Raw genomic sequence first — 27,912 nt, 5'->3', positions numbered from 1 at the left:
AAAACTGAGATTTTGGGCTAAAAAGTCAGAACTGTGGCACATTTATGAGATATTTATCAAGATAAAAAAATGTTCCTGTTTACATTTTGAGATAAAAAAAAATAGAGATGAAAACTTTAAATGTGTGTATTAAAAGTGAGAAACACGAATTCAAAACAGAATTAGGATATAAAAGTCAGTAGTTTGAAATGAATATTTATAGACAAAACTGATCATCATATATGTATTATAAAAAGTTTAAATTTAGATATTAAAAGTTTAAATTATGACTTAAAAATGAAACTATTGAATAATAATCTTAAAAGAATAGATAAATTGTGATTTAAAAGTGTTATATTTTGATTTTGAAAAGAATAGAGTCCAATAAAAAGGAAGATAAAATGTTGAAACTCTGATTTGAACTCATAGATTTGTCTGTCCAGGTGATCAGAAGGTGACACCATCGTGATTATTGGAGGTGATCAATAACTTCAGTTTCTTCTTCTTCCAGTGTCCTGATGGATTCAGGTGTGTTTGGGTTCAGGAATGCAGTCAGACCTGTCCCACGGTCACATGACCTGGCCTCACCAGATGCTGCTCTCCTATTGGCTGCCGGCATCAACGAACCTGAACACACCTGAGAGATGTTAGGAGCTTCAGTCAGACGGATCTCTCCTAGAACACAAGAAGAAGAAACATTTCAGAGGACAGAAGAAGAAGAAGATGGGTCAGGGTCGCTCCTCCTACTGTCCTCAGGTAAATCAGAGCCTCACCTGGCAGACAGGTGAGCTGTTTATTTACAGCAACAAGAAGAATTCAGATTCAGCCTCTGAGTCGACTTCATGCTGAACACAGCAGCTTTACATGTCCAGTTTCTGTCCTCATGTTACATGTGTTATAGACATGTTACATGTATGTGCTAAACATGTTTCATGTGTGGTATAGGCGTATTACATGTATGTTAGATGTCTATGACATACATGGAACATACATGAAACTTGCCTGTACCACACGTGTTACATGAATGTTATAGACGTGTTACATGTATGTTATAGACGTGTTGCCTGTATGTTATAAACATGCTACATGTGTGATATAGACATGTTACATGTGTGTTATAGATGTGTTACATGTGTGATATAGACATGTTACATGTGTGTTATAGATGTGTTACATGTGTGATATAGACATGTTACATGTTTGTTATAGACATGTTAAATTTATGTTATAGACATGTTGCATTTTTCTTAAAGACATGTTACACGTATGTTTTAAACATGTTGTATGTGTGTTATAGACATGTTACACATGTATAGACATGTTACACGTATGTTATAGACATGTTGCATGCACGTCATAGACGTGTTACATGTGTGTTCCAGGTGTTCATCAGGTGGTCATTCCTCTGCTGCATGACGACTTTGATTAGTGTTTTAATTTGTTTGTTTGTTGCTGTTTGTTTGTTTATCTGTGACCATAAATAAATAACCTGGATATGAAAGCCTCCACAGCAGCAGGACCTCAGCTGTCCTCTCACCTGTCCTCTTACCTGTCCAGGTGATCCTCATGGGCCTGGACTCTGCTGGGAAGTCCACTCTGCTGGCCAGACTGCTGACTGGACAGGTGAGTGTCTCCTCAGGTGTGTGGGACAGGAAGTGTCCAGGTGAGTCTGACCTTCTGTTCCTTCCAGGTGATGGAGACGTCCCCGACTGTCGGCTTCAATGTGGGAACCCTGGACCTGGACAAGAAGACGTCTCTGACGGTGTGGGACGTCGGAGGACAGAGGAGCATGAGACCCAACTGGAGGTGAAGATACAGACACCACCTGGCCTGGACAAACAAACAAACAAACACAGAAACAGACAGACAGACAAACAAACAAACAGACAGACAGACAAACAAACAAACAAACAAACACAGAAACAGACAGACAGACAAACAGACAGACAGACAGACAGACAGACAAACAAACAAACACAGAAACAGACAAACAGACAGACAGACAGACAGACAGACAAACAAACCAACAAACCAACATGGTGTTGTGCAGGTTCTACCTGGACTCCTGTCAGGCTCTGGTCTTCGTGGTGGACAGCAGTGATCCTGGTCGGATCCCAGAGGCCCAGAAGGCCCTGAAGAAGGTTCTGAGTGATGAGAGGCTGAGAGGAGTTCCTCTGATGGTTCTAGCCAACAAGAAGGATCTACCCAACTCCATGACCATACGGGAGGTAGGAGAACCACAGGGGAGGTAGGGGAACCATAGGGGAACCATAGGGGAGGTAGGGGAACCTCTCGACCCTCTTTTCGACCGGGGTGGAGCCCGTTCGGAGTTGGAGCCGGCGCCCGACTTGGCGCCGGTTTTTTGTGTTTCGACCACCGGAGCTGCGGCTCCGGGCTCCAAAAACTGGGGCCGTTTCGGGCACCAACTCGTTGCTGGGCCAGAGGTGGCCAGAGTTGAGAGCCGAGCATGTCACGGGCAGGGGGCGGGGTGACATCTAAAAACATCTAAAAAGATAAACATAGATATGATCATCAACTTATTGCGCGTGTTTAACCGCTAAGTAATCAATGCAAGCGTAGTCGAAGCTAAGTAGCTAAGCTAACGCTAGCACGTTTACTGTTAAGTATCCAAACGTCTTTGATAATTACCTTTCTTCTCAAACGTGATCGCCGGGCATTGGAACGGCGACGCCGATGGGTAACCCCTAACAGAAGGTTTTGCTGTTCAGCGATGGTGAGACACACTAGCAAAGCCATGAACACCACTCCAATGAAGTCCTCCATTGTTGTTGTGTGGGTTTCCGTACGGCGTGAACGCTGTTGAACGGCTACGTACGCAGTGACGTACACACGTTTTGTGGTGGCGCAATGACGCAGCTCCAACTTTGCTCCTTCTTGAGTGGAAACACAAACCCGTTCTGGGGCGGCACGAGATTTGAACCAAAAAAGCACTGGCTCTCAACTTTGAACCAACCTAGCACCTGGTGCTCTTTGGTCGAAAAGGGGCTTCAGAGGTTCCACAGGTCACTCACAGTTTAGATGATCCTGAAGACCAGGTTAACGTTCTGCACATCAGGCGAACCAGTTCTACTGGTAAAAAAAAACTGAACTTTAAATGTTCTGATGACTTTAACAATGAAGGAACTCACTACAGAACCAGAACAAGAACCTGTAAATGTTTCTGTAAAAGCTTTGGTAAAACCTTTAGGTAGAACCTTTAGATGGAATCTAACCCTCATCTTTTCCTTCTGTCTCCTCCATCTTCCCCCGTCCTTCTTCATCCTCCTTCATCCTCCTCATCCTCCCCCATCCTCCCCCGTCCTCATCCTCCCCCGTCCTCCTCATCCTCCTTCATCCTCCCCCGTCCTCATCTTCCCCTGTCCTCCTCATCCTCCTTCATCCTCCTCATCCTCCCCCATCCTCCTCATCCTCCTTCATCCTCCCCCCTCCTCCTCATCCTCCGTCATCCTCCTCATCCTCCCCCATCCTCTTCATCCTCCTTCATCCTCCCCCCTCCTCCTCATCCTCCTTCATCCTCCTCATCCTCCCCCATCCTTCCCCGTCCTCATCCTCCCCTGTCCTCCTCATCCTCCTTCATCCTCCTCATCCTCTCCCGTCCTCCTCATCCTCCTCCATCCTCCCCCGTCGTCCTCATCCTCCTCCATCCTCATCTTCCCCCGGCCTCCTCATCTTCCCCCGTCCTCCCCCGTCTCCCTGTCCCCCCAGGTCTCCAGACAGCTGGACCTCCCGTCCTACGGGGACCGTCTGTGGGAGATCCAGGCCTGCAGTGCTCTCCAGGGCCTGGGCCTCCAGCAGGCGTTCCTGTCGGTCCACAAACTGATCAAGAGGAGCTGATCACTCATCAATCCATCTTTATTGATTATTTATTGTTGAATGAAATAAAGGTTTTACAGTTGATCCAGACCACCGATCGAGTTGTTTGATCATTACAAGTTCTGCTGTTTCCATTAATGTTCTGTCAGAGTGAGGTCATCATGTGAGGTCATCATGTGATCTACATGTTCTTCCTACTCATGTGGTCTCTGTCCATTCTGAGCATGTGCAGACTGCGGAGACAGAACCAGGACTGGACCAGCAGCAGGACCGGGACCAGGACCCAGAGCCCGTTGAAGAAGCCCAGGTAGACCCACAGGTGGAGTTGGCTGGACGTGTCCAGGTGAGGACTGCCCATCAGCCAATCAGGACAGAAGGTCATCCAGCCGCCGTACAGCTCGCACACGCTCAGAGCGACCTGCAGGAAGTGTCTGATAGGAAGAGAAACAAATACTGATCAGTAATCAATACAATCAAATACCGATCAATAATCAATACGTTAATCAATACAACCAAATACCGATCAATAATCAATATGTCAATCAATGCAACCAAATACCGATCAATAATCAATATGTCAATCAATGCAACCAAATACCGATCAATAATCAATACATTAATCAATACAACCCAATACCAATCAATAATCAATACATTAATTAATACAACTAAATACTGATCAATAATCAATGCAACCAAATACCCATTAATAATCAATATGTTAATCAATGCAACCAAATACTGATCAATAATCAATACAACCAAATACTGATCATTAATCAATACAACCAAATACTGATCAATAATCACTACAACCAAATACCGATCAATAATCAATACAACCAAATACCGATCAATAATCAATATGTCAATCAATGCGACCAAATACCGATCAATAATCAATATGTTAATCAATACAACCAAATACCAATCAATAATCAATACGTTAATTAATACAACCAAATACTGATCAATAATCAATGCAACCAAATACTGATCAATAATCAATATGTTAATCAATACAACCAAATACTGATCAATAATCAATGCAACCAAATACCAGTCAATAATCAATACAACCAAATACCGATCAATAGGTCCTATTACCTGTAGTACTAGTTACAGTATTATATGTAGTACTAGATGCAGTACTACCTGTAGTACTACCTGTAGTACTAGATGCAGTGTTACCTGTAGTATTAGTTGCAGTATTACCTGTAGTACTTGTCCTTCAGTACTGCATGGATCAGCAGCAGACCAATCAGAGAGTCGAGGACGACGGTCAGAATCTCCACGGAGACGATGGTCGGATCAGAAACTAACCAGCGACTGTCAGCTTTGCTGTACTCCCTCCCTACAGGTGAGACAGACAGACAGGTGAGACAGACAGACAGGTGAGACAGACAGACAGGTGAGACACAGACAGGTGAGACAGACAGACAGACAGGTGAGACACAAACAGGTGAGACACAGACAGGTGAGTAGTATAAATTAGGGCTGGGACTTTAACGCGTTAATTTCGATAATTAATTAATTAACACGAAAATAGCGCGTAAAATAATAACGCCATTAATTGCACCCTCCTCAGTTCCCTCATTTCTGGCACACCGGTAACTGTGATGAACACTCCAGCCCAGTAGGTGGCGGTAATGAACCTAAAGTCTGTTTGTAGCCATGACGAAGAAGCACAGGAAGCACTGAGTGAAGTCAGGCACTGGTGAACAGTGAAGGAAGATGAGATTGAGCTTGTTGGACAGAAAGTTTCCTTTTAAAAATCTTCCTGATGGCAGCTTGGATAAAAGCCTGGTTGTGTGCAAATTGTACAACAAAGAGTTTTCTGATCACTGCGTCACTTCAAGCCGACGGTATCACCTCAATGTAAAACATGTTGCTGTTAGCACCAGAGCTAACGTTAGCTACGAGTCATGCTAACGGCTAACGGTGTAGCCATCCCATAATAGACCACTTTTCTAGACAGTGCTTGAGTTTACAGAAAGTCTTAAAATGTTGAATAAAATCGCTATAATTGCACTTAGATTTGCAGTAATCTGTGAATGTAGCAGACAGATGAAAAATGCAGATAAATGGAAATGAAACATTTTTGTGGTTTAAGTTTTTACTCCGTCGAGGCTCTGCCTCCTGGAAGAGGAATAACCTAAACAACAAAAATATCTCTTTTAATAACTTTATTATAAACTTTTTGTTTATAAAAAAAATTACATAAATAAAAATTGATATTCCTATAAAAAGAACCATCAAAATTACACCATTTATCAGACCCAGAAAAGATGGAAACAGAATCTCTGGATTTTCAACTTTCTGAAGCTCCTTGAACTACTTATGCTGATTTTATGTGCCATACAGTGGAAAAAACAAATAAATTCAGGCTTTAAGTCATCAAAATCACTTTTTTCTATATGTCCCATTTTCCTTTTTTAAAATAAATTTTAAATTATAAACACATATATGTCTATTCATTGATTCAACTGTCAACCACAATTTTATTTGAATTGAAAAACTTCACTTATTGTGTCAAATATTGCTATTTGACAAAACTGCAATTAATTGCAATTAATTACAAAGCCTGTAATTAATTAGATTAAATTTTTTAATTGCATCCCACCACTAGTATAAATATTTTAATACCTCAGTACCGTAATACTTTAGTACTTTAATACTTGTTCAACTCACACAGTTCTGCCAGCGGGCCTTCAGATGTCTCCACCGTCCCAACCAGAGACATGTAAACAAATGGACCCTCCTAGGAATGTAAACAACAAACAACCAGAGACATGTAAACAACAAACAACCAGAGACATGTAAACAACAACCAGAGACGTGTAAACAACAACCAGAGATGTGTAAACAGCAAACAACCAGAGACATGTAAACAACAAACAGTCATGTAAACAAACATCAGGACCTGAAAATGACAGACCTGCAGACGTGAATCAAAGAGAAGAAGAAGAAGCTCCTCCTACCAGCGTCAGGTGGACGATGACGTCATAGAAGAGCCAGAGCAGGACCCACCTGTCCTCAGCGGAGCTCCGCCCACCGTACCTGTGAGTCAGCAGCACAGCGGCTAACACCTGGACACAGCATGCTAACAGGGAGAAGACGGTGACCAGAGAGAGGCCAGGGGGCGCCACTGAGTCCATCAGGTAGAAGTACTGCACTGAATACACGCTGTACGGCTGCAGTAATACTGTGTAGTAGTAGTAGTACTGTGTAGTAGTACTGAGTAGTACTACTTCTGCTGCTGAGTTCTTGGGGAATGAACTCTGAAATGTGGAGAGACATCCCAGGCTCTGCCCCTGTCTCTCCTGATTGGTCTGTTGGTTTGAAAACCTGCCCAGTCTTCTCTGATTGGCTGCAGAGGAGACCACCCCACTCCCTGGCCCCGCCCCCTGACAGTCTGAGTGACAGCTTTGGGATTGTTCTAAACATCAACCATAGAAGAAGAGAACCTCCTCACTGCTCATCACCTGTAATGATTAGAAACCTGTCGATTCATTTATTGATCTTCTGTCAATGATTGATCCTTTTTATTTTATTGATCTGAACCTGGACGAAGAACGACGAGACGCAGGAAGCAGCAGCTGGTGTCACTGACTTTATTGTTTACATGCAGAGTTCAGGTGATCAATCAGACCGATTGACAGGTGATCAGAATCAAACAAAACATTCTTTGGCACAAAGTTTCTGTTTGTGTGAAAAGAAAAAAGAAAACAAGCAACAGTTGAACATCTGACCTCATGGATCAGTCAGTTTGATCAGTTATTGATCAGTACAATCAATCAGCTCCAACACCCAGAGACTCAACTGATCAATCAACTGATCAATCGTTATCATTCATTGATCAGAGGAAACATCAGACTTCAGTAAACTACCTGAGAACTAACAAGCAGGTGGAACCCTCTGGAAAACGTTAGGAGAACGTCTGAGAACATCAGGAGAACGTTAGGATGATGTCAGCAGAAGACCAGGAGACGTGTTAAGAGAACGTAGGAAGATCATTAAAGAACACTAGTAGTAGCAGAACATCAGGAACGCTGTTAGGAGAACATCAGGGGAACATTTGGAGAAACACTGGGGGAACATTGGGGGAACATTAGAACAACATCATGTTAAAGTTACGGGAACTGCAGTGGAATGTTGAGGAACCTCAGGGAATGCTAAAGATATCTTTGGAAGAACCTTGAGAAAACACTGTAGAACATTAGAAGAACCTTTAGGATTTCAGTGACATCTCAGGAAAAATGTATCGGAATATCATGAAACATTGAGGGGAACCCTGGTAGACTGCTGGAAGATTGTTCAGGGATCCGTAGGACAACGTTGGTGGAACCTTTGGAGCAGATAAAGGGAACCATGGGGGACTTTTGGAGAACCGAAGACAGATCTTAAGGAACCCTTAGGTGAACCATAGTGGAACATCAGATAAGAAATCATTGAGATCTTAGAGGAACCTTGTTGTAAACAAAAAGGAACCTTAATGGAACTTCATGGGAATCAAAGAAGAAATTAGGAAGTCATTGTGGAAAATGTGCGGAACATTAGAAGAACCTCAGAGGAACCTAAGATTAACTTTAGGTTTGGTGGAACGTTTAGACAATGTTATGAATCTTAGTGGAACCCTTAAGGAATGTTGGTAGAACCTTGATGGTAACCTCTGAAGAAGCTTATGACGCTCCCAGGAACCTTAGCGGAACCTGACATAACCCTAATATAAAGTTTGAAGAACCTGGAGGATCATTAGAGGAACCTTGGAAGGCCTTGGCAGTTCAGGAGAACATTTATGGATTAATGGTGGAACCACAGGAGAACATTTAGTTTGTTTAGCACCATGTTTCCCTCAGTGATCTCTGAGTTCTAAATAAGTTGTTGGGTTCCACTGGTTCCAGTGTTGCTTTCTGGTTCTTGATCAACATACATCAGTAAGGTGCTCGTCTATAAATCTGTGATGTTCAAACTGAGAGGAACGTGTAACATAAAGAACGTTCAATATAAAGATATGTTCTAGCAGGTCCTGTAGAACCCTCAATCTCCATGTTTGATTTTCAGGTTCCAGATCAGTAGGGGAACTAACCTACAGAGTTCTCCAACGTCATTCAAACTGTAACCTGAAAGTCTTTGGGTGAATAGAACATTAGATGTTCCTGTTCTGGAGATACGAGGTTCTCAGCATCACACATAAGACGTTAAATAAAACACCATCAGATATCTGAAGGTTCATCAGTAGAAGAGGAACGTATGCCTCGGAACAAACCGGAGCTCCAGACTTTAAAGGAACAGTTCCACGTGTTCTCCTGCCTGAATGTAGACTTGGAGAACAGCCGACGCCTCATTGGATGAATCTAAGACTGAAGATGAAACTTCTGGAGGAACCTGAGGAGAAGGTTGGAGAACCTCACAGGATCCTCCTAAAGGTTCCACTGTTCCTTTAAGACGGTCTGGACTGCTCCGGTTTGTTGTGGAACTTTAGGATTCATCCTCCTTCTCCTCCTGAGGGAGGGTGGAGGACAGAGCGTACTGCTCAGGAACCCCCTCAGAAACCACCGACACATCAGCCTCCAGAACCACCGGCACCTCCTCCTCCACCTCCTCCACTTCCTCCTTCACCTCCACCTCCACCTCTTCCTTCCCCTCCACCTCTTTGACCTCCTCCTCCTCCCTCAGCTCCTCCTCCTGCTGCTCAGCCGGGGCCAGCTGGGCATGGACCTCTGTGAAGGGGACGTCCGGGCCGCTGCTGTCCAGAGGAGAGAGCTGGATGTCGGCCTCAGTGGTGAGCGGTTCCTGGGTCGGAGTGGAGCCCTCTGGAGGCTGAGAGTCAGAGCTGCTGCGAGGCTGAAAACACAGGAGACTGTTACTGAAGAACCCAAAGGGAACCTTAGTAGAACATCAGAGCAACATCAGTGAAACATCAGAAAACTTTGGTGGAACATCAGGAGACTTCAGTGGAATATCAGCAGGACTTAGGTGGAACATTAGGGAAATTTTATCAGAACATTAGCAGAACTTCAGTGGAACATCAGAGGAACTTTAATTGAGCATTATGGGAATTTCAGTGTAACAGTAGAAGAGCTTCAGGGGAATGTCAGAGGAACCTTAGTGGAAGGTTGGGGGAACCGTGCTAGAACATCAGGAGAACTTGAGTGAAACATCGGAAGACTTTAGTAGAGTATCAGAAGACTCGAACGGAACATCGGGATATCTTTAAGTGGAACTTCAGGAGAACCTTAGTGGAACATCAGAGGAACTTTAATGCAATATTATGGAAACTTGAGTGTAAGACTTTAGTGGAACATGAGACGGCCTTACGTGGAACATCAGGAGACTTTAGTGGAATATCAGGGGGACTTAGGTGGAACATTAGGGGAACTTTATTGGAACATCAGGAGACTTTAGTGGAACTTCAGAGGAATGGAATACTATGAGAATTTTAGTGGAACATTAGGAGAGCTTGAGGGGAATATTAGGAGATCTTTAGTGGAACATCAGAAAACTTAAGTTTAAGAGCAGGAGATTGTTGGTAGAACATAAGAGGAAGTTCATTAGTGGAATTTAGTGGAAGATTAGGAGAATTTCAGTGGAACATAAGAAGAACTCGAATAGAACATCAGGGGAGCTTCTGTGGAACAGTCGAGGAATTTCAATCTAAAATGGTGTGACTTTTTTGAAATATGAGGAAATTAAACATGATGAGAACTTTAGTGAAAGATCAGGAGAACATCAGCAGAGCATCAGTGGAACCCTATGAAGACTCTGGGTGACCTTTGGGAATGTTGGTGGAACCATACAGGCACGCTTAAGGAACTATGGGAAAATGTTGCAGAAGAGAAGCTTTGGGAAGCTACTGGAGTGGCTGTTAGGAGACATTTAGACATTTAGAAAATGTCAGAGGAACCCTAGAGAACCACAGATGTGCTGATTGAGGTTCTAGTAGGATAATTTACCTTCCTGATGCTAAAGCTCAGTGGAGAAACCTTCAGGCTGGAGGTCTTCTGTTTGATCTTCTCTCGTTGTTCCGCTGAAACGATCTTCGTTCCGATCTTTGTCATCTTCTTCTCAATGTTCTGCCTGGAGAACGCCTTCTTCAGACTGTCCACCTGCGACCAGAGACACCATTACACATGTCTGACGGTGAGAACACCCGTCTCACTGCTCACCTGTCTGCGGTTCTCACTTTCTTCAGGCTCGATCGTTTCAGTTTCTCAGCTCTGGACTTCTCCATGTTCTCCAGATCGTGAGGCCACACCTCCTCCTCCTCTAGCTCCGCCTCCAGGCCGACATCCTCGTCAGATGATAGGTCGATGGTCTGCAGCCCGCCCTCCTGGGAACTGTTGCCCTCGACGGTTCCCTCGCCTTCCTCCAGGATCTCATCACGAGGGAATGGAGGAGGATCCTTCACGAACACCGTGGAGGGAATCTCATTCTCCTCCTGGGCCAGAGAACATCAGGAGAACACCAGGAGAAGATCAGGAGAACATTAAGAGAATATCAGGAGAACATCAGGAGAACACCAGGAGAACATTGGAAGAATATCGGGAGAATATCAGGAGAACACCAGGATAACATCAGGAGAACATTAAGAGACAATCAGGAGAACATCAGGAGAACACCAGGAGAACATTGGAAGAATATTGGGAGAATATCAGGGGAACATTAAGATAACATCAAGAGAACATCAGGAGAACACCAGGAGAACATCAAGAGAACAACAGGAGAACATTAGGAGAGCATCAAGAGAACATCAGGAGAACGCCAGCAGTGTCTCGGGTGATCTGAGGAGGAACTACAGATGAACAACAGACAACCAGAGAACCTGTTTGTAACCTGAAGTGGGTGTTAATGTTCTCATGAGAACATTAGAGGAACTCTCAGAAAAATGCTCAGGTAACCTTCACAGAACCCACTGGTTCTCGACAGGAACTTTACTGGGACTATGGGGGACTCTGGGGGAGTACATAGTAGAACCTGTGGGGAACCAACGATGGACTTCAGTGGATCCTTAGAGGAACGTTAGGAGAACATTGGGACGGCTGTAAAGTCAGAGGGAGTTAAGTGGCACCTCAGTGGAACATCAATTCTGGATCTGTGAAGGAACCTTAGCAGAACCACAGGAGAACCCAAAAGTGCCCATGATGACGTCATTGTGATGTTGAACAACCATTAGGATCTGGAAAAACCACGTTCTCTAAAATCTCAGTGTACGTTCTAACTTCACCTTCCGTGGAACTAAAGAAACCAGAACCAACATGACCAGGGGTGGGATTAAGTAAAGAACAGACATTAGAACCACACACTGGAAAGACCACACACACTAAAACACACACTAGAACTCTGTCTGTTCCTGGTCACTTCCTGCAGCATCTCATGACCAAAGAAGGCAACAGAGACCACCTGTTCTCCGTTCTCTGTTCCACTCACCTGGAAGATGAGGACTTTGAAGTTGTTCCTGGCGATCAGGTGGGCGTGGTTTGCCTCCAGCTTCTTCACCTGGACGCCCTGACGCTCCATCCTATCACGGACCTGCAAGAACACTACGTTCAGAACACCTGGAGGACAGGTGATGTGTTCACTGACTGGTGCTGCGTTCACTGACTGGTGGTGCATTCTGTTGACTAGTGGTGCGTTCAGTGACTGGTGGTGTGTTCACCGACTGATGGTGCGTTCACTGACCTCCTTCATGGTGACCGACAGCTTGCGGCTCTTGTCCAGCAGCTTACTGACGGTGTTGGACGTGTGACTGTGACTCTTAGATAGTTTGGTCATATCAGCCTGGATCCCTCTGACCACGCCCTCCATCTCCACCTGGTGGCTCTGGAACATCAATAACCAATCAATAACCAATCAATAACTAATCAATGACCAATCAGTAACCAATCAACAACCAATCAATAACCAGTCAATAACCCATCAATAATCGATCAATAACCAATTGATAACTAATCATTAACCAGTCAACAAGCAATCAATAACCAATCAATAACCAATCAGTAACCAATCAATAAACAATCAATAATCAGTCAATAACCAGTCAGTAACCAGTCAGTAAGCAGTCAATAACCAATCAATAACCGGTCAATAACCAGTCAATAACCAATCAATAACCAGTCAATAACCAATCAATAATCAGTCAATAGATCACAGTTTATCGGTTGCAGATTATTGATCATGTCTAGTAGATGATGGATTATAGATTATAAATAAAAGATTATAGATTATTGATTAGAAATGATCAGTTATAGAAAATAGATCTGAGTTGATAGATTATAGATCACAGATTATAGATAATAGATGATAGATAATAGATTATAGATGGTAGATTACAGATGATTGATTATAGATTATTGATGATTGATCTCAGATTATAGAATTTAGACCATAGAACACATATCACATTATAGATCACACATTATTGATCACAGATGATAGGTTCCAGATTATTGATCACAGTTATAGATTATAGATTATAGAAGGCTGATGATAGATTCCTGATTATAGATTATAGATTTCAGATTCTAGATTGTAGATTCTAGATTCTAGTTGATAGATTCTAGATGATAGATTCTAGATTCTAGATGATAGATTCTAGATGATAGATTCTAGATGATAGATTCTAGATTCTAGATTCTAGATGATAGATTTCCTGCTCTCTGTTCGTTGTTGACATGAAGCTGAAGCTGCTCTAAAACAGAGTTAATGAGGATCCAGTCTGACAGGAACATGTTTTAACGTGTTCTACCAGATGGAGTGGAACATAAAAAGCAGTTCTCTGTCTGATAACTGCAGGAAACAGCTGAGTGGTTCTCACACAAAGGTCAGAGGAACCTTTAAATCAGAGCCAAAGTCGACAAAAGAACCAAGAACAGAGAACAGTCAGAGAACATTCCGACGTTTAGGAGAACCCAGGAACGTCTCTGGGAGGAACCACAACAACATGACAAACATGTGAGGAATCCACAGCAGAATTCCACATCTGGAGACATCATGTGACTCAGAGTTCACACACAGAATAAACGGGCTGTTCTAGTCCTGGTTCCTGTTAGAACCCAGACCAACCAAATGAGCTGTTCTAGTCCTGGTTCCTGTCTTAGTCCTGGTTCCTGTTCTAGTCCTGGTTCCTGTCTTAGTCCTGGTTCCCGTTCTAGTCCTGGTTCCCGCTCTAGTCCTGGTTCCTGCTCTAGTCCTGGTTCCTGTTCTAGTCCTGGTTCCTGTCTTAGTCCTGGTTCCTGCTCTAGTCCTGGTTCCTGCTCTAGTCCTGGTTCCTGTCTTAGTCCTGGTTCCTGTCCTAGTCCTGGTTCCCGCTCTAGTCCAGGTTCCTGCTAGAACCCAGACCCGGTTCTCACCTCCATCTTGTGCTGGTTCTCCTGCACTGCGTCCAGCATGTTGACCAGTTTGTCCAGCAGCGTTAGAACCGTGATGGCGTTGACGGGACCCTGGTTCATCTTATCCAGCTCCAGGCCTGCCAGAGGGGAGGAGGCCTGGTCCTGGTCCTGATCCTGCTGATCCTTGTCCTGGTCCTGCTGGTCCTGGTTCTTGGGGGGGACCAGCAGGTCCTGGCTCTCGTGGGTCTCAGTGGTCACCATGTCGAACACAAACACTGAAAACTCGACGAACTGCTGCAGAAAAACTCTCAGACTCTGCTGCTGCCTCGCCCTCAGAGTGTGTGTGTGTGTGTGTGTGTGTGTGTGTGTGTGTGTGTGTGTGTGTGTGTGTGTGTGTGTGTGTGTGTGTGTGTGTGTGTGTGTGTGTGTGTGTGTGTGTGTGTGTGTGTGTGTGTGTGTGTGTGTGTGTGTGCTGCGCTCTGATTGGTTGGCTCAGAGGGAAACTTTCCGTCCAACTTCCCGGCTGCAGCTCCTTTAACTCCTTCACCGCCACGGATCGACACGTCGCTGAAATAAAATAAACTTTATGGAACATTTTTAAGATTTAAGATTTTTATTGAACACTCTGTTGACGTGTTTTTTAATCTTTTATCCCTTTTTTGATTTTTTCTACTTTTCTGTGTTTGTTGTCAAAGAACGATTTTGTTCTGTGTCAAAATACAGATTTTTAATGTAGATCTTTTTCAGTTTTCACCTGATTTTCATCATTTGGTTTTTAACAGTGAAAAAAACCATAATTAAATTATCTTGTGAAACTGTTTTTGAAAACATTCATCTTGGTTTTACAGTGGGTTTGGAAATAAAATTGATTCAGATTCTGACATAAATGGTTGACGAATAAATTAAATGCAAAATACAAGTGCAATTAATTTAATTTAATTTATGGTATTTGATTTAATTAATTGTTTTGATTTAATGTGATTGAGTTAAATTTATAATTTAGATTTAATTAAAATAGTAATTATTTTATTCTATTTATGCAGATTTTGATTTAATTATAATTTTGGATTTAATTAATTTAATTTGATTTTAATTCATTTAATTTCATTTAGAATGAACTAAAACTGCATTTAATTTAATTTAATTTAATTTAATTTAATTTAATTTAATTTAATTTAATTTAATTTAATTTAATTTAATTTAATTTAATTTAATTTTATTTTATTTTATTTTATTTTATTTTATTTTATTTCTCTCTGGCGCTGACGGGGTTAACTGCCAGCCAGAGGGTTGTTTCCGTGGCGACAGGGCTGTTTGTGTTTGGAGAGGGAGGCCTGTTTTGAAGGTGAAGTCATCTGGAAGGAAACGTTCCTCAGTTCTCTCTGTCAGGAGAACCATGAGAACGGGGCTGTTTAAAGGTTCTAAAGCGGACAAGAACCTCTGTGGGAATATTGAGGGAACACAGGAAAATGTCACAGAGAACACTGTGGAACCTTAGGGGAACATAAACAGAACACTGTGGAACCTTAGGGAACATAAAAAGAACACTGTGGAGCCTTCAGGGAACATAAACAGGACACTGTGGAACCTTAGGGGAACATAAACAGAACATAGGAGAACAGGAGAATCCAAACTTACAAGTTAATACCTTAACGGAACCTCACAGAAACCTTTCTAGAACATTTGGGGAACCGTAGGAAGTCCTTACTGTGGGGAACTTTAAAGTTCAGGGAACAGGACGGGAACGTTCTGCCCACTTTAGAGGTATGTAAGCACACGGAACACTTGGAGAACCTTGTAGCTAACTGTAGGAAAACCACGGGTTACATTTAGAACCTTAGTGAAAACTTACAGGAACTCTAGGAGGAACTGAGGAGAATGTCAGTGGAACGTTTGTGGAAACCTTAGAGGGATTAAAGTTAAACTACGGGGGAACCTTACAGAACCTTCAGAACATTTCAGATCCCATGGCAGAACCTTGGAGAAACCTTACAGGAACTCTTTGGATCCGTGCAGGGAACGTCGAAAGAACCTTTGGAGAAATCCTCCAAAAATTAAATCAATGCTAAATAAAGTAAAATCTCAAAGGAACCTGAGGGGAACATTTGGAGAACCACAACAAAGACCCTCAGTGTTCTCACAGACATGATGAGTCACAATACGGAACACTGGTGGTTGTCTGATTTAGAGTTCTTTGTAGTGACAGAGAACCAACAGTTAGAACCAGAGAACCAACAGTTAGAACACAGAGAACCAACAGTTAGAACCAGCAGTTAGAACCCAGAGAATCAACAGTTAGAACACGGAGAACCAACAGAACACAGAGTCAACAATTAGAACCCAGAGAACCAACAGTTAGAACACAGAGAACCAACAGTTAGAACACAGAGAACCAACAGTTAGAACACAGAACAGTTCTGCAGGAGTTCAGGTGGAAACAGGATGTAAAGGAATTTAGACAAACAATAAGTAGCTGTGTGTGTGTGTGTGTGTGTGTGTGTGTGTGTGTGTGTGTGTGTGTGTGTGTGTGTGTGCTGGGTTGTGTACATCCGAAGAGTTCCTGTTATTGTGGAACGTCAGGAATTCTGAGGCATCATGTGACCAGCTGTTAATTTATATCTGAGTGGAACCAGTTGAAGAGAATAATATAGTTTTTACCAAAAGCTCCTCGGTGGATGAAGTTCAGTGTGTGGAACTAACCTTTAGAACCACAGGTCTCTGTTTAAACCTTTAGAACCACAGGTCTCTGTTTAAACCTTTAGAACCACAGGTCTCTGTGTAAACCTTTCGAACCACAGGTCTCTGTTCAAACCTTTAGAACCACAGGTCTCTTTTTGAACCTTTAGAACCACAGGTCTCTGTTTAAACCTTTAGAACCACAGGTCTCTGTTTATACCTTTAGAACCACAGGTCTCTGTTTAAACCTTTAGAACCACAGGTCTCTTCAAACTTTTAGAACCACAGGTCTCTGTTTAAACCTTTAGAACCGGCTCTGAAGGGTTCAACCAGCAGGAGGCGCTGTGCTGCTGCTGCTCACTGAACCCGCGAAGAAGCAGCAGCAGCAGCAGAAGAAGAAGAGGAGGAGGAGGAGGAGGAGGAGGAGGAGGAGGAGGAGGAGGAGGACGACGACGACGACGACGAGGAAGAGGAAGAGGAAGCTGCAGGGCTGCGATCAGCTGACTGCCAGCTAAAGCTAAAGCTAACATGGCGTTCATCACGGCCAACTGGAACCCGCTGGGAGAAGCTTTCTACCGGTCAGTTCACCTCCGGCCCTCCGGTCCGTCAGCGAGCGGCTAACCGGAGCAGAACTCATGCTAAGCTAACCGTTCATTCAGCTGCTAGCCGTCAGTTAGCTGGTCACGTGACTTCGCTGACGTTAGCTTCAGCTAGCTTTAATTTGTGTTGTTGTTTACAGGAAGACGGAGCTGTATGAGATGTGTTGGAACCTCAGAGATGGACTCAGAGACAGTCTGGTGGCTGCAGCTCCTTATGGAGGACCCATAGGTACACAACAACAACAACAACAACAACACAACAATAACACAACAATAACAACAACCACAACAGCTGACTACAGACTCATTATGGATGGAACTAGTGTTGTCTCTCTCTCTCTCTCTCTCTCTCTCTCTCTCTCTCTCTCTCTCTCTCTCTCTCTCTCTCTCTCTCTCTGTGTGTCTCTGTGTCTGTCTTTCTGTCTCTCTGTCTCTCTGTCTGTCTCAGCTCTCCTCAGAGAACCTCTCAGACGTTCTCCCAGTTCTCGTCCTCAGTTGGAGATTTATTCTGCGTCTGGAGTCGGAATCGCCAGCTTCCCTGTAGGTTCTACCTGTCTGTCTGTCTCACTGTCTCTCTCTAACCTGTCTATCTCTCTAACCTGCCTATCTCTTACCTCACCTGTCCATCTCTAACCTGTCTGTCTCACCTGTCTCACCTGTCTGTCTTTCACTTGTCTGTCTCAACTGTCTGTCTGTCTGTCTCACCTGTCTGTCTGTCTGTCTGTCTGTCTGTCTGTCTGTCTGTCTCACCTGTCTCTCTCTAACCTGTCTATCTCTCTAACCTGCCTATCTCTTACCTCACCTGTCTATCTCTAACCTGTCTCACCTGTCTCTCTGTCTCACCTGTCTGTCTTTCACTTGTCTGTCTCACCTGTCTGTCTGTCTGTCTCACCTGTCTGTCTCTAACCTGTTTGTCTCACCTGTATCTCTCTCACCTGTCTGTCTCTAACCTGTCTGTCTCACCTGTCTGTCTCTAACCTGTCTGTCTCACCTGTCTGTCTGTCTGTCTCACCTGTCTGTCTCCAGTGGAAGAGTGGTCCAGTGGTCCAGCTGGGTTGGACGGTCAGTGATGAGCTGTTGTGTATTCAGGAGGACGGATCTGTTCTGATCTACGACCTGTTCGGGTCCTTCAAAAGACACTTCAGTATGGGACAGGTCAGTCTGGTCACGAGTTAACTAGTCCATTAACTAGTTAACTAGTCTGTTATCATTAGCTAACCATGTCAGAGGGACAGGTCAGTCTGGTCACTGGTCAACTAGTCCATGAACTAGTTAACTAGTCATGTTAGTATGCTCGTTGACGAACCATTAGTTAGTCGTTGACTCGTCGTGTCGTCGTTCCAAACAGGAAGTGGTCCAGACTCAGGTGTTGGAGGCCAAGGTGTTCCACTCTCCTTATGGTACAGGAGTCGCCATAGTAACAGGCTCCTCCCGCTTCACCTTGGCAACCAACATTGATGACCTGAAGCTCCGCAGGTTACCTGAAGTCCCAGGTAACACTTGTCTGTCTCCCCTGTCTGTCTGTCTGTCTGTCTGTCCTACCTGTCTCTTTCTCTCCTACCTGTCTCTTTCTCTCCTACCTGTCTGTCTATCTCTCTCCTACCTACATGTCTGTCTCTCTCCTACCTGTCTCTCTTACCTGTCTGTCTCTCCTACCTGTCTATCTGTCTTTCCTACCTGTCTATCTCTCCTACGTACCTGTCTGTCTCACCTACCTACCTGTCTGTCTCTCTTACCTGTCTATCTTTCTCCTACCTACCTGTCTCTCCTCCTACCTGTCTGTCTCTCCTCCTACCTGTCTGTCTATCTCTCTCATACCTGTCTGTCTCTCACCTGTCTGTCTGTCTCTTCCCAGGTCTCCAGGGGAAGCCGTCCTGCTGGGTTGTCCTGACTCAGGACAGACAGACTAAAGTCCTACTGTCCAACGGTCTGGACCTCTATATCGTGGACAACACGTCCTGCACTGCTGTGGTGAGACACTTAAAGACAGACAGGTGACGGGTGAGGTTGGTGTGGTCACCTTTCTGCCCACCTGTCTGACCAACCATCTGTCTGTCCTCAGGTCCCTCCAGGTCTCAGTCCTCAGGCTGGCAGTGTGGTCCACATGTCCGTGTCTTTCAGCTACAAGTACCTGGCCCTCTTCACCGACTCGGGACACCTGTGGACAGGTACCTCCAACCTGCAGGTGAGCAGCTGCTCCGTCCAATCAGCCTTCAGGTGTCTGAGCTGAGGGGGCGGGGCTAGATGATTGACAAGTTGCTGTTGTGTCTGCAGGAGAAACTGAGTGAAGTGGACACCAAGAAGACGACAACGCCCAGACAGATGGTCTGGTAGGTTCACCTGTCTGTCTGTCTGTCTACCTGTCTGCCTGTGTATCTACCAGCCTCTTTACCTGTCGCTCTGCCTGACCAGGTGTCGCAGACCAAAGAGTCAGCAGCCGTCTGTGGTTCTGATGTGGGACAGACTGCTCCTGGTGGCCGGAGTTTGTAACGACACCATCCAGTATCCTTCAGACCAGCTGGATGGGGTTCTCCTGGAGACCTTTAAGGTTCTCCTGGAGACCATTAGGGTTCTCCTGGAGATCATTAGGGTTCTCCTGGAGATCTTTGGGGTTCTCCTGGAGATCTTTGGGGTTCTCCTAGAGACCTTTATGGTTCTCCTGGAGATCATTAGGGTTCTCCTGGTGACCTCTAGGGTTCTCTTGGATCCTGTTGAGGTTCTCTTGGATCCTGTTGAGGTTCTCTTGGATCCTGTCGGGTTCTCTTGGATCCTGTTGGGCTTCTAGTTAATCCTGTCGGGTTCTCTTGGATCCTGCTGGGGTTCTCCTGGGTTAAACTCCAGGTTCTTGTTCAGAGTCTTGCTCAGGTGTTGCACTCCTCTTCAGCGGTTCGCCGGTCAGGTGATGTTTGACCCTTGACCCTGACCTCAGGTTCCCCCTCGAGGATCCGTGTGTTCTGATTGGAGAACTGGACGGAGTTCGCATCATCAGCTCGACCAATCAGGAGCTGCTGCAGGAGGTCCCTCTGGTCTGTCAGGACATCTTCAAGATCGCATCCATGGCTCCTGGAGCTCTGCTGCTGGAGGCCCACCGGGAATACGAGGTAACCTGTCTGTCTGACCATTGTGTATCTGTCTGACTGATCACCTGTCTGTCTGTCTGACTGATCACCTGTCTGTCTGACCACCTGTCTGTCTGTCTGACTGATCACCTGTCTGTCTGATCACTTGTCTGTCTGACCCTCTGTCTGTCTGATCACCTGTCTGTTTGTCTGTCTGACTGATCACCTGTCTGTCTGACCACCTGTCTGATCGTCTGTCTGTCTGACCACCTGTCTGTCTGATCACCTGTCTGTCTGATCACCTGTCTGTCTGACCACCTTACTGTCTGTCTGACCACCTGTCTGTCTGTCTGACCACCTGTCTGTCTGTCTGATCACCTGTCTGTCTGACAACCTGTCTGTCTGTCTGATCACCTGTCTGTCTGACCACCTGTCTGTCTGACAACCTGTCTGTGTGTCTGAGCAGAAGCTGAGTCAAAAGGCTGATGAGTACCTGAGGGAGATCAAGGAGCAAAGCATGCTGGGAGAAGCAGTCAAACAGTGTGTGGAGGCGGCAGGTCACGAGTACGACACCAACACACAGAAATCCCTGATGAGGGTGAGAACACGGAACCAGAACCACCAGCTGTGGGCCACATGTACAACCTGACGTGTGCTGCGTGTACAGCCTAGTGTGTGCTTGGCGTGTACAACCTAGCATATGCTGCGTGTCCAGCCCAGCATGTGCTTTGCGTGTACAGCCTAGTGTGTGCTTGGCGTGTCAGCGTGTGTCTCGTCCTCCAGGCGGCGTCCTTCGGGAAGTGCTTCCTGACAGACTTCAGTCCCGACCAGTTTGTGTCAACCTGCAGAGAACTGCGTGTGCTGAACTCCGTCAGAGAGAGCAGCGTGGGGCTGCCGCTCACACACGCTCAGTATCCTCCACGCTGCCCAGGGGCATCCTGGGAAACGCAGTGTAGCTGTGTTCAGAGTGTTACCGTGGAAACCATTCCTTGACCCGTGACCTCAGATTCAAACAGATGACTGTACAGGTGCTGATCGACAGGTGAGTCATTTAATTTGACCTGTCTGTCTCTCTCACCTGTCTCTCTCTCACCTGTCTCTCTCTCACCTGTCTCTCTCTCACCTGTCTCTCTCTCAGGTTGGTGTATCGACAGTTTTATCCATTAGCGATTGAAATCTGTCGTTACCTGAAGATTCCTGATTACCAGGGAGTCAGCAGAGTCCTCAAACACTGGGCGTCATGCAAGGTAACCTGTCTCACCACCTGTCTCACACCACCTGTCTGTCCACCTGTCTAACAAGCTGTCTCACTGTCTGTAAAACCACGTCTCACCACCTGTCTCACACCACCTGTCTCACACCATCTGTCTCACCATCTGTAACACCAGCTGTCTCTCTCTACCTCTGTCACCTGTCTGTCTCTCACCTGTCTGTTGCCATGTGACTGGCTCACCTGTGTGCGTGTTTCTGGGCGTGTCCAGGTGCAGCAGAAGGACCTATCAGACGAGGCCATTGCCCGGGCGGTGTGTGTGAAGGTGGGAGACTCACCTGGTGTCTCGTACTCTGACATCGCAGCCAGAGCATACGAATGTGGACGCACCGAGCTCGCCATCAAGGTAGGGATGTGACATCACACAGGTACGTTCGATGACATCACAGGAGGTCATGTGACAGGCTGCGTCTCTGTCCAGCTGCTGGACTTCGAGGCCCGGTCTGGAGAGCAGGTTCCTCTGCTGCTGAAGATGAAGAGGAGTCAGCTGGCTCTCAGCAAGGCCGTGGAGAGCGGAGACACCGACCTGGGTGAGTGTGGTGGCCCCGCCCCCTACCTGCCCGCCAGGTGCGTGATGTCACACTGATGGCTGATGTGTGTGTTGTCAGTGTACACGGTGGTGAGCTACCTGAAGAACGAGATGAACAGAGGAGATTTCTTCATGACTTTGAGGAACCAGCCAGTCGCCCTGAGCCTTTACAGACAGGTAGACACACCTTTATCATAGCTCCTCCCCCTCTACAGACAGGTAGACACACCTTTATCATAGCTCCTCCCCCTCTACAGACAGGTAGACACACCATTATCATAGCTCCTCCCCCTCTACAGACAGGTAGACACACCTTTATCATAGCTCCTCCCCCTCTACAGACACGTAGACACACCTTTATCATAGCTCCTCCCCCTCTACAGACAGGTAGACACACCATTATCATAGCTCCTCCCCCTCTACAGACAGGTAGACACACCTTTATCATAGCTCCTCCCCCTCTACAGACAGGTAGACACACCTTTATCATAGCTCCTGCCCCTCTACAGACAGGTAGACACACCATTATCATAGCTCCTCCCCCTCTACAGACAGGTAGACACACCATTATCATAGCTCCTCCCCCTCTACCGACCTTCAGAGGAGACCCTCATGGTGATCAATGGTTGAAACATGGATCTGAACTAGAGCAGAACACACCTGGCCTGTTCCCCAGACATGTTGTTATTTATCTGTTTATTTGTTTCTTTGTTTGTCTGTTTCTTTGTTTGTTTGTTTGTCAGTTCTGTAAATTGCAGGAACAAGAAACTCTGAAGGATCTCTACAACCAGGACGACGACCATCAGGAGCTGGCTAACTATTACGTTACCGCCAGCTATAAAGAGAAGGTAACACCTGTCTCACTCTCACCTGTCTGTCTGTCACCTGTCTCACCTGTCTGTCTCACCTGTCTCCCTCTCCTGTCTCCCTGCAGAGGTTAGAGAGCCGTCTGTCTCTCCTCCAGAGTGCTGTAGACGAGTACAACAAGGCCAAGAATGAGTTTGCTGCCAAGGTAACGTTCAGGAAACTTTACTGATCCCTAGAAGTACGAGTACACTCATGTACAACGTACGCAGTAGTAGTACTCAGGAATTTAAACGTCCAGTACTGAAGTAGTCCTCAGTCCTGTTGCTCCCAGCAGGAGCACTAGAAGCTCAACAGGTTATGAAGTACTGCATTCTGTAGTAGTAGAGACTATGTACTACATACTACATTAATCAATAGTATGGAGTATACAGTATGTACTATGTACTACATTAATGAGTAGTATGGAGTAAACAGGTTGTTGGTCAGTGGTATGTAGTACTTTGTCAGTAGTATTTGTATTAAATAGTAGTACTCTGGTCAGTAGTATTTGTGGTTCGTATCGTCGGTTGTTTGAACACCTGGTGGACAGGTGAGGACGTCTTGTGACATCACTGTCTGAGCTTCTCTGATTGGTCCTCAGGCCACCGAGGACGAGATGCGTCTCCTTCGCTTCCAACGTAAACTGGACGACGAGAAAGGGGCGGGGCTTCTGGGACTGTCTCTACAGGTAGGTACAGGTGTCGTCCTGGTGGCGACCAATTAGAGTCCTCCAGCAGTGGAGCATTAGCTTAGCCGTTTCTCAGTTCTAAGTACACAAGTCCGTACTCGCGTACTTGGTGAGAAACGGACTTGTGAGAACGCATCGAGGCTGAAATGCAATTAGAACACCAGCGTCCTTGATGATGTCATCACCTCGGTTCATCTGCTCCGTTATTTTTACCGTGAAAAACAACGAAATGGAACTGAAATAAGTACACAGCCCTGCATGTTCACGTTTTAATATTAAAATAATTACTGTGTATATATGTTCAGGTTTTCAGGTTTTAAGATCATTATAAATCTTTTTTTGATGTTTTAGAGCGTCTGATTTATTGACAGCTGTAATTTGTGATGAACTGAACCGTCTCATTCTCAGTTCTATCAGTTCTATCCACTAAAACTTTTCAGAACTGATTGCTGAAAAAATATTAAACCTTCACGAGGAAACCTCATGAACAAGCTGGATGGTTTACAGTTTTATTATTAACACTAAAATACATTAGTCCACATTCTACATCCAGAGGTTTATAGTCTGACAGCTGCACAAACATCACCACACTTTAATGTGATCACCAGGACTTCTGGATGCTGAACATCATCACTGATGAATGAGAGAATATTTCATGTCAACTACTGAATACAGGTGAGCTCCTGCAGGTGAGCTTCCATGAACGGCATCCTGCTGGTCCAGATGCTGAAGATGCAGCTGCTGATGTTCTGTCTGTGGAGTCTCCCAGCAGTCAGTGAGGATCTGGGTTTCTTCAGATTTTCCTCCAATAAAATATTGCTTAAATGTTATTTTTAATGCACAGGAACAGTCATAAGAGTAGAACAAAATTGTACTACAGGTAATGAAGACAGATAATAATTCAGAAGAACACAGTCAGTGATCGAGTAAAACATTAACAATATTATGCTATGAATATTAACTTTAACTTCTTTCAAACCCAGTTTTCTCTGAACAATAAAAAAATACACCATGAGGCCAAAGTGTGACCGTTAGATAAACGTAAAATTACTAATATCCCCGTTTAACCGCTGTAGAACCGTCAGAGAACTGCTATAGAACCGTCAGAGAACCGCTATAGAACCGTCAGAGAACCGCTACAGAACCGTCAGAGAACCGCTATAGAACCATCAGAGAACCGCTACAGAACCGTCAGAGAACCGCTATAGAACCGTCAGAGAACCGCTACAGAACCGTCAGAGAACCGCTATAGAACTGCTATAGAACGTCAGAGAACCGCTATAGAACCGTCAGAGAACCGCTATAGAACCGCTATAGAACCGTCAGAGAACCGCTATAGAACCATCAGAGCCAGTGCCAGATTTCTAAAAGTCTTGCTAACATCAGGCTGCTCTCGGCAGCTACAGTGAGGCTGACTATCCATCATAGCCGTCTAACCTGGACGCTCACATCTCTGAAACCGTTGGAATAAATTTTTAATCAGGCTTTATCTGAAAAACCGACCACATATTTGACGTTTACACAACTACTTTCTCACCTGAAATAATCTGAAAACTGCATTTTGTATCATAATAACAGTAGGATTCCTAAAATACTTGTTTCCTCTGAAAGTTTTCTCCTCTGTCTTTGTCGCTGGTGTAAATGCATTATGGGTTATATGTCCGCCCCAAGACCACACAAGTCCGGTCCGATGCAGTCTCCATAATGTGGGCGGAGCCAGAACACTTCCAGGTATTACTTCCGTTCTCGGTCAGATGCGTTCTTGGAATTGGAACAGTACTCGGTCTCCGACTGATGATGTTTCACGAGTACACGAGAACATAAGTACGGACAAGTATGCATATTGAGAAACAGCCCTTGTGATGTCACCTCATGATGTGACCTCGTGATGTGACCACGTGATGTCACCTCGTGATGTCACCTTGTGACGTCACCTCGTGATGTCACCTTGTGACGTCACCTCGTGATGTCACCTTGTGACGTCACCTCGTGATGTCACCTTGTGACGTCACCTCGTGATGTCACCTTGTGACGTCACCTCGTGATGTCACCTTGTGACGTCACCTCGTGATGTCACCTTGTGACGTCACCTCGTGATGTCACCTTGTGACGTCACCTCGTGATGTCACCTTGTGACGTCACCTCGTGATGTCACCTTGTGACGTCACCTCGTGATGTCACCTGTGTCTCCAGGCCACCATGGAGGCTCTGCTGGCGTTGGGGCTTCACAAACAGGCCGAGCAGCTCTACAGAGACTTCAGAGTTCCTGACAAGAGGTGAGACGCTGAGGTCACACTCTCATTTGAGACCGGAAATTCACCTGTATCTCACCTGTCCACCTGTCTACCTGTCCTACCTGTCCACCTGTCTACCTGTCCTACATGTCCTACCTGTCTTACTTGTCCTGCCTGTCTACCTGTCCTGCCTGTCTATCTGTCCTACCTGTCTACCTGTCCTACTTGTCCTACCTGTCCTGCCTGTCTACCTGTCCTACCTGTCTATCTGTCCTACCTGTCCTGCCTGTCTACCTGTCCTACCTGTCTATCTGTCCTACCTGTCCTACCTGTCTACCTGTCCTACTTGTCCTACCTGTGTACCTGTGCAGGTATTGGTGGTTGAAGTTGAAGTCTCTGGCAGAGAAGGAGGAGTGGGAGGAGTTAGAAAAGTTCTCAAAGAGCAAGAAGTCTCCTATTGGCTACCTGGTAAGGATAAGCCCTGCCCCCTACAGACATTGTGCATAAACTACGTTTCCAATGAGTCTTAGCTCCGCCTCCTCTCCAGGCCTTTGTTGAAGTCTGCATGAAGTGTAACAACAAGTATGAAGCCAAGAAGTACGTTTCCAAGGTGACGCCTGAGCAGAAGGTCAAAGCTCACCTGGCCGTCAGGTAACACTCCTCACCTGTGACATCATCTGTGACATCACGGGGCCGCAGGGCCAGTCGGGTAATTCTTCTCCTCTTCCTGCCAGCGACCTGGAGGGGGCAGCAGACGCCGCCATTGAGCGCCGGAACGAGGCGGAGATGGGGGCGGTCCTCTCCAGATGCTCCGCCTCCGACCGCCTGGTGATTGACAGGTTGAACCGGGCCAGAGCCGGAGCTGCCAAAAAATGATCCCCATTCAGAGTGTATGGAGGCAGACTGCTGCCAAAAAATGATCCCCATTCAGAGTCAGTGGTTATTGATCAGTAGTTCTTGATCAGCTGATTGATCAGTGGTTGTTGATCAGCTGATCAGTGGTTGTTGATGAGTTGATTGATCAGTGGTTGTTGATGAGCTGATTGATCAGTGGTTATTGATCAGCTGATTGATCAGTGGTTGTTGATGAGCTGATTGATCAGTGGTTGTTGATCAGCTGATTGATCAGTGGTTATTGATCAGCGGATTGATCAGTGGTTTTTGATCAGCTGATCAGTGGTTGTTGATGAGCTGATTGATCAGTGGTTATTGATCAGCTGATCAGTGGTTATTGATCAGCTGATTGATCAGTGGTTATTGATCAGCTGATCAGTGGTTATTGATCAGCTGATTGATCAGTGGTTATTGATCAGCTGATTGATCAGTGGTTATTGATCAGCTGATCAGTGGTTATTGATCAGCTGATTGATCAGTGGTTATTGATTGTGTGTTCCTGAATAAAGCCTCCCTCTGCTTCTCGTTCTGCTTCTTGTTGTTTTCAAAGTTTACATTTTAAAAGTTTCTTCTTATTAAATTTTATTTCACATTATTTGTTGTTTGGTTTCTGTTTATTCTTGTTTGTTTTTGTCCTGTGTTCCTCTGTGATGGCAGTTGCCATGGCGACAGTATGAAGCTTCTGTTGAGCAGATTTCTGCAGTTTTTAAACTAAATGTTTAAAAAAAGCTGAATAATTTACAGTTTATTTATTAACTGCAATACTAATAAAATAAAACCTGTAAGCTGTTGTAATATTTTAAAAGGGGGGTTTAAGTCTTACTGAAATTGTGCAGAATCTTTCAGGGTGTATTCTATTTTTCCAGGTGTTAGAGAATGCACGGTGTCTCTAATCATCTAGTGAAGCTGGGAGGTGTCTGCTCTTTCCAGGAGAGAAGTATGAGATGCCTGGCGGTGAATGCTGTTACTACCT

At 45.2% G+C, this 27,912-nt stretch overlaps 4 protein-coding genes across 4 annotated transcripts; 2 read left to right on the top strand and 2 right to left on the bottom strand.

Moving 5' to 3' along the window:
* Window positions 1–547: 547 nt before the first annotated feature.
* On the top strand, window positions 548–3,903 carry arl11 (ADP-ribosylation factor-like 11). The gene is made up of 5 exons (XM_023293608.3): window positions 548–735; window positions 1,537–1,602; window positions 1,670–1,785; window positions 2,030–2,207; window positions 3,706–3,903. The coding sequence occupies exons 1-5, from the start codon at window positions 703–705 to the stop codon at window positions 3,832–3,834; spliced, it is 522 nt and encodes a 173-aa protein (XP_023149376.1). The 5' UTR covers window positions 548–702; the 3' UTR covers window positions 3,835–3,903.
* On the bottom strand, window positions 3,835–7,108 carry ebpl (EBP like). The gene is made up of 4 exons (XM_023293607.3): window positions 6,795–7,108; window positions 6,505–6,574; window positions 5,029–5,167; window positions 3,835–4,244 (listed from the first exon to the last, which is right to left on the bottom strand). Exons 1-4 carry the CDS (start codon window positions 6,969–6,971, stop codon window positions 3,995–3,997), a joined length of 636 nt encoding a protein of 211 aa, XP_023149375.1. The 5' UTR covers window positions 6,972–7,108; the 3' UTR covers window positions 3,835–3,994.
* Window positions 7,109–7,413: 305 nt separating this feature from the next.
* cavin2b (caveolae associated protein 2b) lies at window positions 7,414–14,496 on the bottom strand. Its single transcript, XM_023293619.3, has 6 exons — window positions 14,166–14,496; window positions 12,496–12,636; window positions 12,244–12,345; window positions 11,000–11,254; window positions 10,770–10,922; window positions 7,414–9,660 (listed from the first exon to the last, which is right to left on the bottom strand). The coding sequence occupies exons 1-6, from the start codon at window positions 14,403–14,405 to the stop codon at window positions 9,295–9,297; spliced, it is 1,257 nt and encodes a 418-aa protein (XP_023149387.1). The 5' UTR covers window positions 14,406–14,496; the 3' UTR covers window positions 7,414–9,294.
* A 2,742-nt stretch (window positions 14,497–17,238) lies between these two features.
* Window positions 17,239–27,534, top strand: vps16 (VPS16 core subunit of CORVET and HOPS complexes). The gene is made up of 24 exons (XM_023293604.3): window positions 17,239–17,398; window positions 17,560–17,648; window positions 17,868–17,959; window positions 18,446–18,574; window positions 18,768–18,912; window positions 19,275–19,390; window positions 19,482–19,604; window positions 19,694–19,749; window positions 19,832–19,921; window positions 20,349–20,520; window positions 20,945–21,076; window positions 21,262–21,389; window positions 21,485–21,520; window positions 21,617–21,725; window positions 21,960–22,094; window positions 22,170–22,278; window positions 22,357–22,454; window positions 23,021–23,125; window positions 23,212–23,289; window positions 23,725–23,811; window positions 26,005–26,087; window positions 26,417–26,513; window positions 26,593–26,696; window positions 26,780–27,534. Exons 1-24 carry the CDS (start codon window positions 17,349–17,351, stop codon window positions 26,919–26,921), a joined length of 2,505 nt encoding a protein of 834 aa, XP_023149372.1. The 5' UTR covers window positions 17,239–17,348; the 3' UTR covers window positions 26,922–27,534.
* The last annotated feature ends 378 nt before the right edge of the window (window positions 27,535–27,912 follow it).

Source organism: Amphiprion ocellaris, chromosome 24, assembly GCF_022539595.1.
Source record: "Amphiprion ocellaris isolate individual 3 ecotype Okinawa chromosome 24, ASM2253959v1, whole genome shotgun sequence".
NCBI classification, from domain to species: Eukaryota; Metazoa; Chordata; class Actinopteri; family Pomacentridae; genus Amphiprion; species Amphiprion ocellaris.
This window is presented reverse-complemented; position numbering and strand designations above follow the sequence as displayed.

Bases quoted from the DNA above. Each gene is read 5' to 3' on its own strand.
- ebpl (XM_023293607.3), bottom strand. From the start codon at position 6,971: ATGGACTCAGTGGCGCCCCCTGGCCTCTCTCTGGTCACCGTCTTCTCC. The intron at 6,575-6,794 runs GTAGGAGGAGCT...TTACATTCCTAG, and splicing joins TCATCGTCCACCTGACGCTG to GAGGGTCCATTTGTTTACAT. The intron at 5,168-6,504 runs GTGAGTTGAACA...TCTCACCTGTAG, and splicing joins AGGCCCGCTGGCAGAACTGT to GGAGGGAGTACAGCAAAGCT.
- cavin2b (XM_023293619.3), bottom strand. From the start codon at position 14,405: ATGGTGACCACTGAGACCCACGAGAGCCAGGACCTGCTGGTCCCCCCC. The intron at 12,346-12,495 runs GTCAGTGAACGC...GTGTTCTTGCAG, and splicing joins TGTCGGTCACCATGAAGGAG to GTCCGTGATAGGATGGAGCG. The intron at 11,255-12,243 runs GTGAGTGGAACA...TCTCTGGCCCAG, and splicing joins TCAAAGTCCTCATCTTCCAG to GAGGAGAATGAGATTCCCTC.
- vps16 (XM_023293604.3), top strand. From the start codon at position 17,349: ATGGCGTTCATCACGGCCAACTGGAACCCGCTGGGAGAAGCTTTCTAC. The intron at 21,390-21,484 runs GTATCCTCCACG...CCGTGACCTCAG, and splicing joins CTGCCGCTCACACACGCTCA to ATTCAAACAGATGACTGTAC. The intron at 26,088-26,416 runs GTGAGACGCTGA...GTACCTGTGCAG, and splicing joins TTCAGAGTTCCTGACAAGAG to GTATTGGTGGTTGAAGTTGA.
- arl11 (XM_023293608.3), top strand. From the start codon at position 703: ATGGGTCAGGGTCGCTCCTCCTACTGTCCTCAG. The intron at 1,603-1,669 runs GTGAGTGTCTCC...TGTTCCTTCCAG, and splicing joins CCAGACTGCTGACTGGACAG to GTGATGGAGACGTCCCCGAC. The intron at 2,208-3,705 runs GTAGGAGAACCA...CTGTCCCCCCAG, and splicing joins ACTCCATGACCATACGGGAG to GTCTCCAGACAGCTGGACCT.